Source organism: Panthera tigris, chromosome B3 (assembly GCF_018350195.1).
Source record: "Panthera tigris isolate Pti1 chromosome B3, P.tigris_Pti1_mat1.1, whole genome shotgun sequence".
NCBI classification, from domain to species: Eukaryota; Metazoa; Chordata; class Mammalia; order Carnivora; family Felidae; genus Panthera; species Panthera tigris.
Window position 1 is genome coordinate 134,020,277 of NC_056665.1, and position 16,347 is coordinate 134,036,623.

Consider the following 16,347-nt stretch of genomic DNA (forward strand, 5'->3'; position numbering starts at 1 on the left):
AATCCTGGATCCCTGGCTCCTGAGTCTGATCCTTGGAGCCACTTTGCTCACTGCCACCTCAAGAGACCTTTCCCGATATACAGGCACGGCCACAGTTTATAGCTCTCAGAGCTGGGCTCTCCTGAACGAGATGTTTACCTTTTCCTTACGTTGTCAGAGCAGTGTGCTGCCTCTCCTGAGCTTTTCCAAGAGAGTGTAGCCTGATCTCAGAATGTATTGGCCATCTTCTGACTATTTGGGAGCAGGTGCTCTGAGAGAGCACGCAGAGGTACATCTCTTGGATATCTGCACGTGGGTTTGTAAACCAATACCTTGCACACACAGTGTTCTTCCAACACCCCCATAATGAGGGTCGCATCTCCCTCTTTTTAGGTACTACCGTCTGGTTTTGAAGTTGCTTCAAATGGCTTCATCTTTAATTCCTAGGAGGTTCTGACAGTACACCTGCGGATGGGTCTCCTCCGCACCTGCCTTTCCCTGGCAGGACTGCGTTCTGCTTATACTCTTTTGTGAACAGAGCAAGGCACAGGCGTTCTGATTCCACAGAATGGGCTCCAGTCAATAAAAGCTAAAACATACGGAAAATTCATCCCACACAGAGATGGTTGTCATTTTACAGTTTTCTAAAAACCTCAAGGAAAATCTTCTATGTAAGGGTTAACATAAGAAATTTGGGGGGGCACCTGGGTGGCTCAATCGGTTGAGTGTCCGACTTTGGCTCAGGTCATGATCTCATGGTCTGTGAGTTCGAGCCCCGCGTCAGGCTCTGTGCTGACAGATCAAAGCCTGGAGCCTACTTCGGATTCTGTGTTTCCCTCTCTTTCTGCCCCTACCCCACTAGTGCTCTGTCTGTCTCTGTCTCTTAAAAAATGAATAAACGCTAAAAAATAAAAAAAGAAACTTTCTGTATATGTAGGGGCACCTGGCTGGCTCAGGCAGAAGAGCATGTGACTCTTGATCTTGGTGTTGTGAGCTTGAGCCTTACATTGGGTGTAAGGATTAAATTAAATAAATAAATAAATAAATAAGTAATTTTTCATGTATTTAAAATAGGAACACAGAATGGTAAACACACTGACAAATAGCAATTTGAGTTATAATGAGTTGAATGGTAATAGCATTTTATCTCATTTTTATATTCACATTTAAACATATTGTTCTAGGAATTGTCTAATAAAAACAGGAAATAAAGAGAGAATTGTGATTATTGTTTGTTCACTATTCAGATTTTCATCTATAAGGCAGCTGATTGATGCTGAGATTTGATAAGTTCACTTTGTTTGTTGTCATAAAGTTTTGGAACATATCACCTGGGTGGATGTTACGTATTTGAAGCATAAATGTTATAAAAATCAATGCCCCCAGCACTACAGCTGTGGCCACAGCAATAAGTGTGTGTCCCGGAAATGGCAATGGTACTTCATCAACATAAATCTGCAATGGAAAAAGCAAAGTCCGTTAGCTTTCTGAATCTAGTCATTCGAAACACTGAACTTCATATGATTTCCCCAACAGCAGAGGTATTATTAACCAATTTAGCAAGCTTCTGCTCAGCTACATGCAGATATTTGGCATCCACAAAGCCCAGAGACAGTCACTTGACAATCTGGCAAGAAATGATTTGCACACAATACAGGATAAGAATTTTATTTACCATCCTATACCTTTATCATTGGTCTTTAATGGCGGCGGTAGGCAGGATACGGTGGGGAAAAGTTCTGTGTTCAGTTATAGAGGAATGGACAGCGTGCTTTGGGAAAACAGGTAGGGAATGACTAACTGCCTAGGGTGACTAGGGATGGAGCTTCCTGAGCTGGATCTTGAAGAATAATTGGGTCCACAGAAGAGGAGAAGAAGAATGGGCATTCCCAGGAGGGGGAATCAGTATGTGTTCTTTCAAGCCATCATCTCTTTAGAAAATCCTCTAGGTGTTAACATAGGGAAACTTCTGTATATTCAAAATGCTTCCTACACCTGAATGGATAACTAATAAAAATAAGTTCCTAGAAGAGAGACAGGATTGTTAACAGAGAGACACAGAGGCATCTTCTCTGGGACTTGAGTCAAGAATGGGCACCGTTTATGTTAAATGTAGAAGTGGGGACAGAGAGTGAGGTGGTTTGAGCCCGGTGACTTGGGTTTTGTCTGTGAGGCAGGAAGCAAGATCATATTTTGAGGTAAAGAAGGGATGAGTGGAAGTAAGACAGTGGCAAATGTGGGAAAATGCCAAGGATAAGAAAAAGGATCAATACGCTGTTTTAGGATATAGCTCAAATTAAAGTTACTACCACCATCCCTCCTAGTGACCTAAGGAGGTATGCCTTTCCTTAGAAACAGCCCTCGTATGCCGTCAATTCTTTTACAATTTCTCTCAGCTTCACTTATTCCATTCCTTTTTTTTTTTTAATGTTTTATTTATTTTTGAGACAGGGAGAGACAGAGCATGAACAGGGGAGGGTCAGAGAGAGGGAGACACAGAATCTGAAACAGGCTCCAGGCTCTGAGCTGTCAGCACAGAGCCCGACATGGGGCTCGAACTCACAGACCTCGAGATCATGACCTGAGCCGAAGTCGGCTGCCTAACCGACTGAGCCACCCAGGCGCCCTTCTTATTTATTTATTTATTTTCCACTTATTCCATTCCATTTTCGAGCCTGCTATTGTGAGCTCTATCGACTCACCTTGTACAAACCAACCACTTAGCCTCCTTTCCACCCTGTCAATCCAGGTTGACATAATAACATCGCCAGATTCATCTTGGTAGGACACCAATCTGTCCGTAAAACACTTATTTTTTTTAAGTGAAGTTGCTTTATTTGCAACCAAAAGAATTTTGACCATAGGGAACTGTTACTGGAAGTGGGATGTTGTAAGCTGCAGAATTTAAAAGGTGGACCCGGCTGAGTGGTGTGGAGAGCAGCGAGAAACCATTCTTTCCCATCCGGGCAGATACTTATCCTTGCAATAACGGATCAGCTGGCCTAACCATCTCCTGTTGTTCTTTAGAGCCAATGGTATGTGTTCAGTTGGTACTGGAATTATTGGGAATTTGGTAGAAAATGTTAGATGCTGAATGGATATTCTACTTGTGGTCTTCCAAACGGTACTGTAAGAAAACAAAAATCTTCCTTTTAGGGGCGCCTGGGTGGCTCAGTCGGTTGAGCGTCCGACTTCAGCTCAGGTCATGATCTCGCGGTTGACAAGTTTGAGCCCCGCGTTGGGCTCTGTGCTGATGGCCCGGAGCCTGGAGCCTGCCTCGGATTCTGTGTCTCCCTCTCTCTCTGCCCCTCCCCTGCTCATGCTCTGTCTCTCTCTGTCTCAAAAATAAATAAACATTAAAAAAAATTAAAAACCAAAATCTTCCTTTTAAGCTGGACCATCAGAAGAGTTTGGATAATTAGCTTTGTTAAGAAAGATCTAATCTGGGGTGCCTGCGTGCCTCGGTTGGGCGTCTGACTCTTGATTTTGGTTCAGATTGTCATGTCATGGTTCATGGGATAGAGCCCTGGGTTGGGCTCTGTGCTGACAGCATGGAGCCTGCTTGGGATTCTCCCTCTCCCTCTCTCTCTCTCTGCTGCTACACAGCTCATGGTCTCGTGTGCTTTCTCTCTCACGGAATAAACTTAGAAAAAAAAGAACCCTCAATTTTCCATTCAAAAAAAAAAAAGAGAGGGGCGCCTGGGTGGCGCAGTCGGTTAAGCGTCCGACTTCAGCCAGGTCACGATCTCGCGGTCCGTGAGTTCGAGCCCCGCGTCAGGCTCTGGGCTGATGGCTCGGAGCCTGGAGCCTGTTTCCGATTCTGTGTCTCCCTCTCTCTCTGCCCCTCCCCCGTTCATGCTCTGTCTCTCTCTGTCCCAAAAATAAAATTAAAAAAAAAAAAAAAAAAAAAGAGAGATCTAATATGTTTGTGGCCAATGAGAGAGACAGTTTATACGCTACCTGTAATTGCAAAAGTGAATTTTCTTTTCTATGCAGAAGTTAGAGCCAGAGGATACAAGTTACTGTAATCATAGTCCGTTTGGGGTTTGTTTCCATCTTTCTGTTCTGCTTCCTCGGTGTTGGGTATCTCCCCTCTCAGTCCCCACAGCCCTCATGGGTGACAGCAGCAGCTCCTGGGGCTACAAGTTTTTTGTTCAATATCATCAAGAAAGAGCAAATACATGTCCCAGCGCTTGGAACAAAAATCCTGTGATTCACTCTGACTGGGCTGCTGTAAACCTTGATTCACTCTGACTCTGACTGGGCTCCTATAGACCTCGTGTCCATCCCCAAACACCTTTCTTCGAAAATGTTTAATATCTTCTTATTGCTAATAGGAATGTTCTAGAGCTCTCTTTACGACATTTGAGATCTCCCACAATTTGACCCTAACCTACCCATGTTCTTATACATAACCTTGAGGTCCATCCAAATGTCTATAAGCTACTCAAGAGGTAAGTTTTATACGTTCCCTTATCTGTCTTTGAGGCTGCTGTTCCCTCTACCCAGAATCCCTTCCTTACCCATTTTTACCTAAAATAAAATTTGAGTCACCTCGCCAGACACTATAAAAGTTTCACTTGTTCAGTTAAGCCATCCATTATTTTTTGAGACTAGGCACCTGCATCACCTCTGAATTCCGTATTCTCCAGCAAAACCGCCTCCTCCAAAGTTCTTGAAAACAGTTTTTCCTCAAATGTTTCCCTTCCAATCTTCTTTGACTATCCAAATATTCCACACCATGTCTCAAAAAAGGTTAAGCCCCAGAATCATAAAGGAGTATATTCTGGACACAATGTCTCTTTACTGCCAAAATACTTCAATTTGCATTTCTTAAAGACAAAGAATTCACTTAAATGGCCACATTGTAATTACCGAAATCAAGGAATTAACACTGAGACAATGCTGTTATCTAATCTACAGATGTTCAGATTTTTTCAGTTCTCCCAATAATGTCCTTTATGGTGCACAAAAATCCGTTGCTTCGGGATATTTGAAAAGCAGGTTTCAACAGTCCCAAGAAATTTTACGCTTTTTTTCTATTTCTTAATGATTTTCTTTCTTTATTTTATTTTGAGAGGGAGAGGGAGAAAGAGAGAGAGAACACAAGCAGGGGAGGGGCAGAGGGAAAGAGAGAGAATCCTAAGCAGGCTCTACACTCACGACAGAGCCTGATACAGGGCTCAATGTCACAACCCTACGATCATGACCTGAGCCCAAATCAAGAATCGGACACTTAAGCAACAGAGCCACCAAGGTGCCCTGATTCTTTTTATTAACTATGCAATCATTTCCTCTGTTTCTTAAAAAAAAAATTTTTTTTAATGTTTATTTTTTGAGTGAGAAAGAGAGAGAGACAGAGTGTGAGTGGGGGAGAGGCAGAGAGAGAGGGAGACAGAATCTGAAGCAGGCTCCAGGCTCCAAGCTGTCAGCACAGAGCCCAATGTGGGGCTCGAACCCACAAACCGTGAGATCGTGACCTCAGCTGAAGTTGGACGCTTAACTGAGACACCCAGGCACCCCCCTCTTTTCTTTCATTCATTTTTTTTTGGTCCCTCTTTCATTCCTGAAGCTTTGTTTCCTTCTGTTGACATTTCTTTCCAGCCTGAAGAACTTCTTTATACATTTTTTTTTTTTAAGAGAGTTTCTGCTGACAGTGGCTTATCCTAATTTTCCTTCATCTGGGAATGCTTTTGTATTTCCTTCATTCCTGAAGGACTAGATATAGAATTCTGGATTGGCCCCCCTTGCTTCCCAAACTACCCCTGTCCCCCGTACGTTAAAGATGTTGGACAACTTTCTTCTAGCTTCTAAGGTTTCCGAGAAAAAAATCAGCAGTAATTCAAATTATTGTCCACTTACATGTTTTCTGTTTGTTTGTTTGTTTTTTTGGTTGCTTTCAAGATTTTTTTTCTTTGTCTTTGATTTTTAGTAGTTTGATTATGATGTGTTTAGACAGGATCTCTTTTGGTCTGGATTCATTAAGCTTCTTGAATATATAAATTTATGTCTCCACCAAATTTGGGACATTTTCAGACTTTATTTCTCTTCATTCTCCTCCTCCTCCTCCTCCTCCTCCACCTCCCCCCCTTCTCCCCTCCCCCCGCTTCTCCTCTTTCTTCTTTTCCTGCATCAATCCCTTTTTCCCATCCTTCACTGACTCTGGTGACATAAAGGTCACACCTTTTGATGTCATCACATAGGTTCCCGAGGCCATTCTTTTTTTTTTTTTTTTTTAAAGACACATTTATTCAGCATCATGATCAGACTATCACATTTAGCAATCAACAGCATGGGTGCAAAAAAAAAAATCGACATAAAAACCCTTTGTTGGGATGCTTTACACTTTCCACAGAACCGAAAATAAAAGAACCTGTGATATAATTAATCACAAACACAGGCCTCAAGTTTTTGGCCCATACACATGAGTATGGTCTAAAACAGGTCTTCTCTGTAGCAGCTAGGCCCTGCCATACTGTGCGTGGCTGAGCGCACAAATCTGTCAACACCTAAGTTGTCATCCCACCAAAACCACCTCCACGACCGCCACCAAAGTTTCCGGAACCACTTGGATCTCTTTGGCCGGATGAAGCGCTCGCTGTCTGCTGCTCAGATAGGGCTCTCCTTACTTCGCACTCACAACATGGTGTTTTTGAATGACGATCTGGTCTACAGAGTCATGGTCATCAAACGGGACAAAAGGAAAGCCTCTCTTTTTGCCACTGCCTCGGTCCGTCATGATTTCAATCACTTCCATTTCCCCATACTGTTCGAAGGAATCTCTTAGATGATGTTCTTCAGTGTCTTCTTCAAGGCCACCGACACAAATCTTTTTGACAGGTAAGTGGGCACCAGGTCTTTGAGAATCTTCCCTGGAGACCGCCCTCTTGGTTCCACAACACTTCCGCCCGTCTTGTGCGGCCCTGCATTCATGGCTGCATCCACGACTTCCACAGTGGCTCACGTGACAAACCCAAAGCCTCTGGAGCACCTGGTGTTGGGAGCTCTCATCCCTACAGAGTCTGTGAGCGTTCCCCATTGCTCAAAATGGCTCTTCAGACTCTCATCGGTTGTTTCAAATCTCCGATGAAAAGCTTCCACAGCTGCTCAGGCTTTTTGGGAGACTCCGACTTAGACATGATGGCGGTGGGAGGGAGACTTTCACGATGCTTCCTCAGTGGCGTTCATGGGCAGAAAGGAGGCCATTCTTTGTGAAGTCTTTTTTCTTCAGGGTGGATTTCTACTGATTTATTTTCAAATTCACTGATTTTTTTTTCTCTGCCATATTTGTTCTGCTACTGAGTCTATCAAGTGATTTTTAAGTTTTAAATACTGTATTTTTCAGTTCTAAAATTTCCATGTGGTTCTTTTTTACAGCTTCCATTTCTCTACTGAGAATTTCTTCCATTCCCTTTTCAGCCATTTCAAGTGTTTACCTTTACCCCATGGGAGCTGGTTATCATGGCTGGTTTAAAACATCTGTCTGGGGGCGCCTGGGTAGCTCAGTCAGTTAAGCATCTGACTCTTGGTGTTGGCTCAGATCGTGATCTCACAGTTCATGGGTTTGAGCCCCACGTCAGGCTCTATGCTGACAGCATGGAGATTGCTTTGGATTCTCCCTCTCCCTCTCTCTCTGCCCCTCCCTCTCTCCCTCTCTCTCTCAAAAATAAATAAACTTAAAAAAATAATAACGTGTAATTATTTTATTTTGCTGTCCAGTGCTGATTGTCTTTTGAGGATTATATTTTCTTAGTTATTGGCATAGTGAGTAATTTTAGATTTTATCCTGGACATTTAAGATATTTATGTTGTGGGAGACAACTGGGTGGCTTGGTCGCTTAAGCAGCTGACTTCAGCTCAGATCATGGTCTCATGGTTTGTGGGTTTGAGCCCCGCATCGGGCTCTGTGCTAACAGCTCAGAGCCTGGAGCCTACTTCAGATTCTGTGTTTTTCTCTCTTTCTGCCCCTCCCCTGTTTGTGCTCTGTCTGTCTGTCTCTCTCTCTCTCAAAATAAATATTAAAAACATATAGTTATGTTGTGAGACTCTGAGTCCTGATAAAAATTCTTTGGAAAGCGTTTTTTTAAGTTCATTTATTTATTTCGAGAGACAGAGACAGCATGAACAGGGGAGGGGCAGAGAAAGAGGGAGAGAGAGAATCTTAAGCAGCCTCTGCACTGTCAACACAGAGTCTGATGCGGGGCTTGAACTCACAAGTGAGATCATGACCTGAGCCAAAACCAAGAGTCAGCCGCTTAACCAACTGAGCCACCCAGGTGCCCCTGTTGGGTGTTTTGTTTGTTTTAGTATTTGGACACACTGGTCGAGTTCAGACCCCAGGTTCTGCTTTACTTTCTGTGGTGGCTCCATTGTCAGTTTAGTTCTCAAAACCTTTGCTATGCTAGCATGTGTTCCTGGTTTCTATGTTGCTCAGGGGTTACTCTAGAACTTAGGTGGTGTGTATATTGCATTTTTATTTTGAAGCCTTTGCTATGCTTCTATTTTTTTTGTTTTGAATTACTGTATTTTTGCCAATTTTATTTTATTTGAGTTCTTAAGGTTTTATTTAAATTATAGTCAGTTAACATACATCTGCAGCAGTGTGGACTCATTACTGGGGCTAGCCTTAGGGCAGGGTCAGGATAGAAAAAGGAGAGGGAAAACTATAGAAAGCTTATGAAGGTAATTGAAGAAGATATAAAGAAATGGAAAGACATTCCCTGCTCATGGATTGGAAGAATAAATATTGTCAAAATGTCAATACTACCCAAAGCTATCTACACATTCAATGCAATCCCAATCAAAATTGCACCAGCATTCTTCTCGAAACTAGAACAAGCAACCCTAAAATTCATATGGAACCACAACAGGCCCCGAATAGCCAAAGTAATTTTGAAGAAGAAGACCAAAGCAGGAGGCATCACAATCCCAGACTTTAGCCTCTACTACAAAGCTGTCATCATCAAGACAGCATGGTATTGGCACAAAAACAGACACATAGACCAATGGAATAGAATAGAAACCCCAGAACTAGACGCACAAACGTATGGCCAACTCATCTTTGACAAAGCAGGAAAGAACATCCAATGGAAAAAAGACAGTCTCTTTAACAAATGGTGCTGGGAGAACTGGACAGCAACATACAGAAGGTTGAAACTAGACCACTTTCTCACACCATTCACAAAAATAAACTCAAAATGGATAAAGGACCTGAATGTGAGACAGGAAACCATCAAAACCCTAGAGGAGAAAGCAGGAAAAGACCTCTCTGACCTCAGCCGTAGCAATCTCTTACTCGACACATCCCCAAAGGCAAGAAATTAAAAGCAAAAATGAATTACTGGGACCTTAGGAAGATAAAAAGCTTCTGCACAGCAAAGGAAACAACCAACAAAACTAAAAGGCAACCAACGGAATGGGAAAAGATATTCGCAAATGACATATCAGACAAAGGGCTAGCATCCAAAATCTATAAAGAGCTCACCAAACTCCACACCCGAAAAACAAATAACCCAGTGAAGAAATGGGCAGAAAACATGAACAGACACTTCTCTAAAGAAGACATCCGGATGGCCAACAGGCACATGAAAAGATGCTCAACGTCGCTCCTTATCAGGGAAATACAAATCAAAACCACACTCAGATATCACCTCACGCCAGTCAGAGTGGCCAAAATGAACAAATCAGGAGACTACAGATGCTGGAGAGGATGTGGAGAAACGGGAACCCTCTTGCACTGTTGGTGGGAATGCAAATTGATGCAGCCAATCTGGAAGACAGTGTGGAGCTTCCTCAAAAATTTAAAAATAGATCTACCCTATGACTCAGCAATAGCACTGCTAGGAATTTACCCAAGGGATACAGGAGTACTGATGCATAGGGGCACTTGCACCCCAATGTTTATAGCAGCACTCTCAACAATAGCCAAATTATGGAAAGAGCCTAAATGTCCATCGACTGATGAATGGATAAAGAAATTGTGGTTTATATACACAATGGAGTACTACATGGCAATGAGAAAGAACGAAATATGGCCCTTTGTAGCAACATGGATGGAACTGGAGAGTGTGATGCTAAGTGAAATAAGCCATACAGAGAAAGACAGATACCATATGGTTTCACTCTTATGTGGATCCTGAGAAACTTAACAGAAACCCATGGGGGAGGGTAAGAAAAAAAAAAAGAGGTTAGAGTGGGAGAGAGCCAAAGCATAAGAGACTCTTAAAAACTGAGAACAAATTGAGGGTTGATGGGGGGTGGGAGGGAGGGGAGGGTGGGTGATGGGTATTGAGGAAGGCACCTTTTGGGATGAGCACCGGGTGTTGTATGGAAACCAATTTGACAATAAATTTCATATACTGAAAAAAAAAAAGGAGAGGGGTGGGGAAAGAGGGAGAGAGAGAGAGAGAGATTTTATTTTTGATAATGTGGTATCACTATTCGATAATGAATGAGTCATTAATCAATTAATTCAAATTCTCATTCCCTGCCCCCTAAGGGGCACTGATTTTGGTTCCAAATACTTTTGGATCCTGACAGCTTTAGGCTATTAAGACTATCATCACAACAATGATAATCAAAGGGAAGATCATAATGGAAACTTGAGTGTTATAGACCTGTGTTCCTCTGGGGAGATGCCGTGAGAGGAAGTGCGGTAAAAGTCTGAAAACTGAGTTAAATATGGAAGATGGAGAGAGAATAAAAACAAATACAAGCACTTATTAAAATTTTCCCAGCATTGCTGGGTCCTATACCTGTCACGCACTCTGCCTTCACCATTACTGACAATGTCATCCCCATTCTTCAGGATCTCTGGTCTCCAAGCCTTGTGTATCACACAAATTATGCTGTTTGTTTTTTTTCTCTTTAGTGTCTCTTGCACTGACATTTGTCATGTTACTTCCCCAGCCATCATCCCATCAGTACCTTGTGCATTTACTATACCTGAAATTCTTCAACTAAGTTGCAAAAAGTGACGCCCGGAACAACAGACACTCTGAAGTGAAAAAGTTCAGAGCCCTGTGGAAAAAACACACCTGGTCATTAGCAGCATGGACACGTATATTCCTTCAAGCTAAAATACACACCGTGGCCACTTTCCCTACAGATGATGCATAGAAAAATCCGATCCCCTTCCTAAGGCTCTTGCACATCTACTTCATGTATCAAAATTAGAACGGAGGGAGAAGGACAAATAGGTGATACTTCTTTTTAGAATGAAGAAACAGAGACACAAAACCTAACATGGACTTGATGAGCAATTTGGGTTAATCATCATATTCATGGTTTTGATACGTTCACTAATTGTTACTGACTTTTATAATTACCTAGATTATATCAATTTCATGTGTTCTTATGGGCGGCTATGAAGACGTACCTGTATACATCCAAAAGTACACACAAGAAAACTCATTTACCTCCTAAATTTTGGAAATAACGTTTCTGCTCTACCTTGAAAAATAACCTATTAGTTTTGCCTATCAGCTCAAAAACCAGTAAAGTGTTCAATTTTACTTTCAGATACCTTTTGAAATACCAATGTCAAGAGAAATGGAGGAAAAATAAACACTTTTCCATGTATCTTAAAGATACGGTTTCTGCTACTGATGGACAGCTATACTTTAAAACGTAAACCAATCTTAGTTTAGACACATGTTCTTTGTGAACTCAAAACAGGAAAAACAAAAATGCTGTCAACTCACCTTTATACTTAAGTTGAGGCCTAAAGGATTATACACTGGAGCATCAAGACGTGGTTCTAAGTAATCTTTCAATTTTTTTACATTCTCTGGTACACTGTGTTCTAAAAGTACATGAGGTATATTTTAAGCACATTATGCTGTTTTCACATTTTGCATAAAATTTACTACATACATCAAGGTACAATGAAGGAATTTACTCTGTAACATGGCTAAGTTATCCCAGACCTTCAGTTCTGTTTGACTTTATAGAAAATGTACTTAGGGAAATGAGGCCAACAATGCATCTTCTCAAGGACATTGTCAAGAAGGACAAGCCCTTTGACCACTTCATTCAGGCTGCCCTTTTCTTCCAACCCCATGCTTATGACAAGTTCTAACCTGTACATACTTTATATCTTTGGCAATGAGATAATGCAACCTTAGTGGTTGGTAAATGATTTTCGATAAGGTGGCAGAAAACTTTCACAATAGGATCCCTTAAATCTTTTCTAAAAGAAACGATCAGGTGTTCTTGCTTTTCTTGTAATTCTTTCTAAAACCAGATATATGGTGTGGGGATTAGAAATTGCAGTGGTATAATGGTACATGGGATCTAAGGGAGGAGAAAGCTTTGATAGCAGCATTTGCCAATTTCCACGGTATAAATAGCCTCACCATGGCTAATCTCTCTACTAATGGCTTAACAACCAGTACACAAAACGCTTGAATATTTAACAATTGATACTCAAAAGCTGGCAACATTAGGCTCCAGCATACCACAGAAAATGGGGATGTTAGTAAAGTAAAATAGTAGTTTTCTTTGCTAGATTTTTCATTTCAAGAATGCATATACTGGGCAGAGTAAGACTCACAGAACACCCAGTGTCTGGATATTTGGTAACATTAATAACTGATCAAAATTTCATTTAATTCTATCTATCAATCTATTTGTCTGTCTACTTACTGATCGAGTGGGAGATTGCCTTAAAGTATTTATAAACAAAATGTGCAGGAAAAAGTTGTATATTCGAGGTAACATTGAATTGTGGTAAATTTAATTTTAATTTAATTTTATTTTTTTACAATTTTACTTTCAAGTAATCTCTACACCCAACATGGGGCTCAAACTTACAACCCTGAGATCAAGAGTTGCGTGCCCTACTGACTAAGCCAGCCAGGTGCCCCTGATTTTTCTTGTTTAAAAAAATTTCTGCATCCCTTAAATTATTTTACCATAGAATTTTGAAAAAACTTTGCTCATATTAGAGAGTAGATTCTATAGGCTATCTGGCCACACCTTTTAGAACCTTCTCTGTAACACGAAACCATTCGAAAGAGACACTAGACCAACGTGTAGCACAAATTCAATCAATCGTTTTTGCTACTCATCTACAAAATGGCTTTCAAATGTTTTACAGTTCAAATTCTTCAAAAATGCTGTTATGCCACGAAATCCAGGGCACCGAAAGTAATAATGAAATACGTGGGAGACAAGGAGGACAGTAAACCGCACGTTGCCAACGGACTCAAATTCTTTTCCAAAGAACTATTGGTTGTTGTAAACTGGTTTTATAAGCCGCTTACCTAGGTAATAACAACATTACTTATAAGACAAAATAATTATAGAAGAAAGCAAATCCTACTTAGGTTCCAATTTTCCCTCCTGTTCACTTCAGTCACGGTAACCAGATACGGCATTTCCACTGGGATATGTCCATCCTCACTGTAAATTTCCAAAGAAATTGGATATTGTGTAACTGGAAACTTAAAACGAGGAACCTAAAATGCAAATTCCGAGAATGAACGTCAATTTGGACAATTCAGAACTAATTTCATTTCCTGGTAAAGAGTGAATAGATACATTCTCCAAGAGCTTGGCCATTCTAAGGGACATGTGCCTCTCAGGGTTTCTGCTTTCTCAGGGCATGAAAGACACGGTGTCTTACAGCAGAATTAATGTGAACTCCAAAAGTAATACACAAACATTGTGCTAACAAAATTCATGACTTTCTATTGGTCTTTTTCAGAAATTTTCTATGATGGTATTCAAACCTTTTTGGCTAACCCGCATCTCAAACGGCACTGCATGAAGTGGCTCTTGGCCACCTCTCTCACACCTCTCTCCCAGCCAGCCATGATCTTTCAACCACACTCTTTAAGCTCAGGCTCTGGAGTCAGAGCTGAAATCTAACTCTTTCATGTATTAGCAAGGTGATCTTTGGCAAATTACCTGGCTTGTCAGTGCCTTGAATTGGAGACGAATCACGAAGAATGCGTAGAGCAGCGTTTGGCAGTCAGCAAATGTTCAAGAGATACATTGTAATTCAGTGAGGGGAGATACATTGTAATTCAGTGAGGGGAGAGTTGCAGGGGTATATATGACACTCCTCTCAATTCACTGAATGCTAACTCTATGCCCAACATGGTATTCAGTGATTTTATCTTTATATAAAAGATTTTATAAAAATCAAATCACTTAATATAATGCTATAGATAGATAGATAGATAGATAGAAGACAGAGATGGAGAGTCTATAATGCTATTATATAGTCTTACAAGGCCTTGAAATAGATCTACTTGAAAGCTATACTAAGTGGACATTTAACTCACCTATTGCAAACATCAATATCCATTTGATACACTCTTGGATGTCTTAAGGCTAACAGAATAAAACATTTGACACAGAACCCCTTCTCTTAACCAATATACTATACTGTCTTCTATTTTGGTGGCTGCTACCAGACCGAACTCCTTGATTACAAGGACTTGATCTCCCATATTCCCAGCACTGACACCCATATACACATTTTTTTTTAGTGAATCAATGTTCATCATAATCTAGTGTAGCGTAGGACAGGTCACAAATTGTTTTCATAGAGATACGTGCCTGTGTGCGTATCTTCATAAGAATCTTGTGAAATGGACGGGGTAGGGCGGGTATTCTTCTATTTTATAGAGCGGTTAATTAACTGGCTTAGGCACATTTAAATCCAGATCTTTCTAGCTCTGTGTCCTATTTAATTCTGTGTCATAATGAGACGTTTCTTTGTCTTAACACTCATGTTTAATCAAACTGCACATTTCAAAATCTTTATTGATATGAAGGTATTTTGTCTTCGGGTAATTAAACATTATCTTACCTTTTCTCTGCAGTCTGAGAAAGCAACAGCATGTGAAAATTTCTGATCATTTGTGCAATTACACTCTTCCCGAGTAGACGCATTAGCACACTGTTTGAATTTACCAGATTTCTGCAAATAGAATACAGGTTGACTTGCTTTTTTTATGGCAGGCTTTCTGCCAAGTGAGTAAATGTTCAATAAATATTTGTTCCCTGAATGCATAAAATCCCTGAGAAGTTACTAGGGCAAAAATATCCATTAATAATGAAGTAAAAGTTGATTCCACCTTTCTTCAATTCTCTTTTTTATTCACCTCCACTCTAATCTTTACTACTTCCTTCTATCTGCTTACTTTGAGTAATACTATATTATTTTAATTACTTTTTATATAGAGGAAGACAAATCCATTCATTTTCTGTTCTTCAGATTATTTATTATTATTATTTTATTTTTAATGTTTATTTTGGAGAGAGAGAAAGAGAGGGAGAGAGAGAGAGAGCAAGCATGAGTGAGGAAGGGGCAAAGAGAGAGGGAGACACAGAATCCAAAGCAGGGTCCAGGCTCTGAGCTGACAGCACAGAGCCCGACGCGGGGCTTGAACCCGCGAACGACAAGATCATGACCAGAGCTGCAGTTGGACATTTACCCGACTGAGCCACCCAGGAGCCCCTTCAGATTATTTATTAATACAAATTTTCTTTTCACTATGAACTTTAGAATAAGCCCACCGTGTTCCCTCAAACATACCCTGGTGGGTTTTGATTGTATTTGCACTGAATGCAGTGCAATTACCCTGGAGAGAACTGAGCTTTTAATGGTGAACCTTCCCATCAAGAACATGAGACTTCTCTCAATTTATTAGGTGTTTTTTATGTGCTTCACCTAAATCATACAATGTTTTTCATACCTGCCTTACACATAATTTTAGATTAAATTCTACATCTTTTATTGTATGCAGATGAAGTGTGGGTTGTTTTTCATTATTACTTCCAATTAATTAGTACAGATATATAGGAACATTACTGATTTTTCTTTGTGATCTGATATCCATTGGACTACATTAGTGATAATTATTATTCATTTTAATAGTTCGCCAGTGGTTTCTTCCATATTTCTAAGTAAGTAATTATATGTGGAAATGGTGAGTTTTGTCTCTTTACAATATTTACACTTTATTTATTTTTTGTTGTGTTGGCTTAGGTTGACCCTACAGAACAAAATAAAATAGAAGCATTGAAGCATTCATGCTTTAATATTGAATTTTAATATTTTTGCTAAGGACTTCTCACCGATTTTATTGCATTGGGTGGTATCACTTCTATTTCTGGTTTACATAAACTTATTCAGAAATGAATGTTACATTGTATCAAATATGTTTTATGGCTTCTGTTGAGATTAGTTTTACTTCGATCCATTTATACAGTAAGTTATTTTAATGTTTTCCTACGCTCAAACTTGCTCACACTGGAGAAACTCTACAGTCTCCTGATACACTACGGTGTTAGTGTATTCCTGCATTTGACTTGCTGGTAATATTTTACTTAGGATTTTTCACAAGTCACACT

At 40.4% G+C, this 16,347-nt stretch overlaps 1 protein-coding gene across 2 annotated transcripts in view; it reads right to left on the reverse strand.

The window, feature by feature from the left end:
* Nucleotides 1-1,025: 1,025 nt before the first annotated feature.
* CATSPERB (cation channel sperm associated auxiliary subunit beta) overlaps nucleotides 1,026-16,347 on the reverse strand; it is a 107,622-nt gene continuing 92,300 nt past the window's right edge. For both annotated transcript variants that reach the window (XM_042990388.1, XM_007094959.2), the window contains 5 exons: nucleotides 14,801-14,911; nucleotides 13,304-13,439; nucleotides 11,682-11,782; nucleotides 10,924-10,998; nucleotides 1,026-1,434 (listed from right to left, as the gene is read on the reverse strand). In XM_042990388.1, coding sequence (XP_042846322.1) covers nucleotides 1,231-1,434; nucleotides 10,924-10,998; nucleotides 11,682-11,782; nucleotides 13,304-13,439; nucleotides 14,801-14,911 — 627 coding nt within the window. In that variant the 3' untranslated portion in view covers nucleotides 1,026-1,230. The remainder of the gene's footprint in view (nucleotides 1,435-10,923; nucleotides 10,999-11,681; nucleotides 11,783-13,303; nucleotides 13,440-14,800; nucleotides 14,912-16,347) is intronic.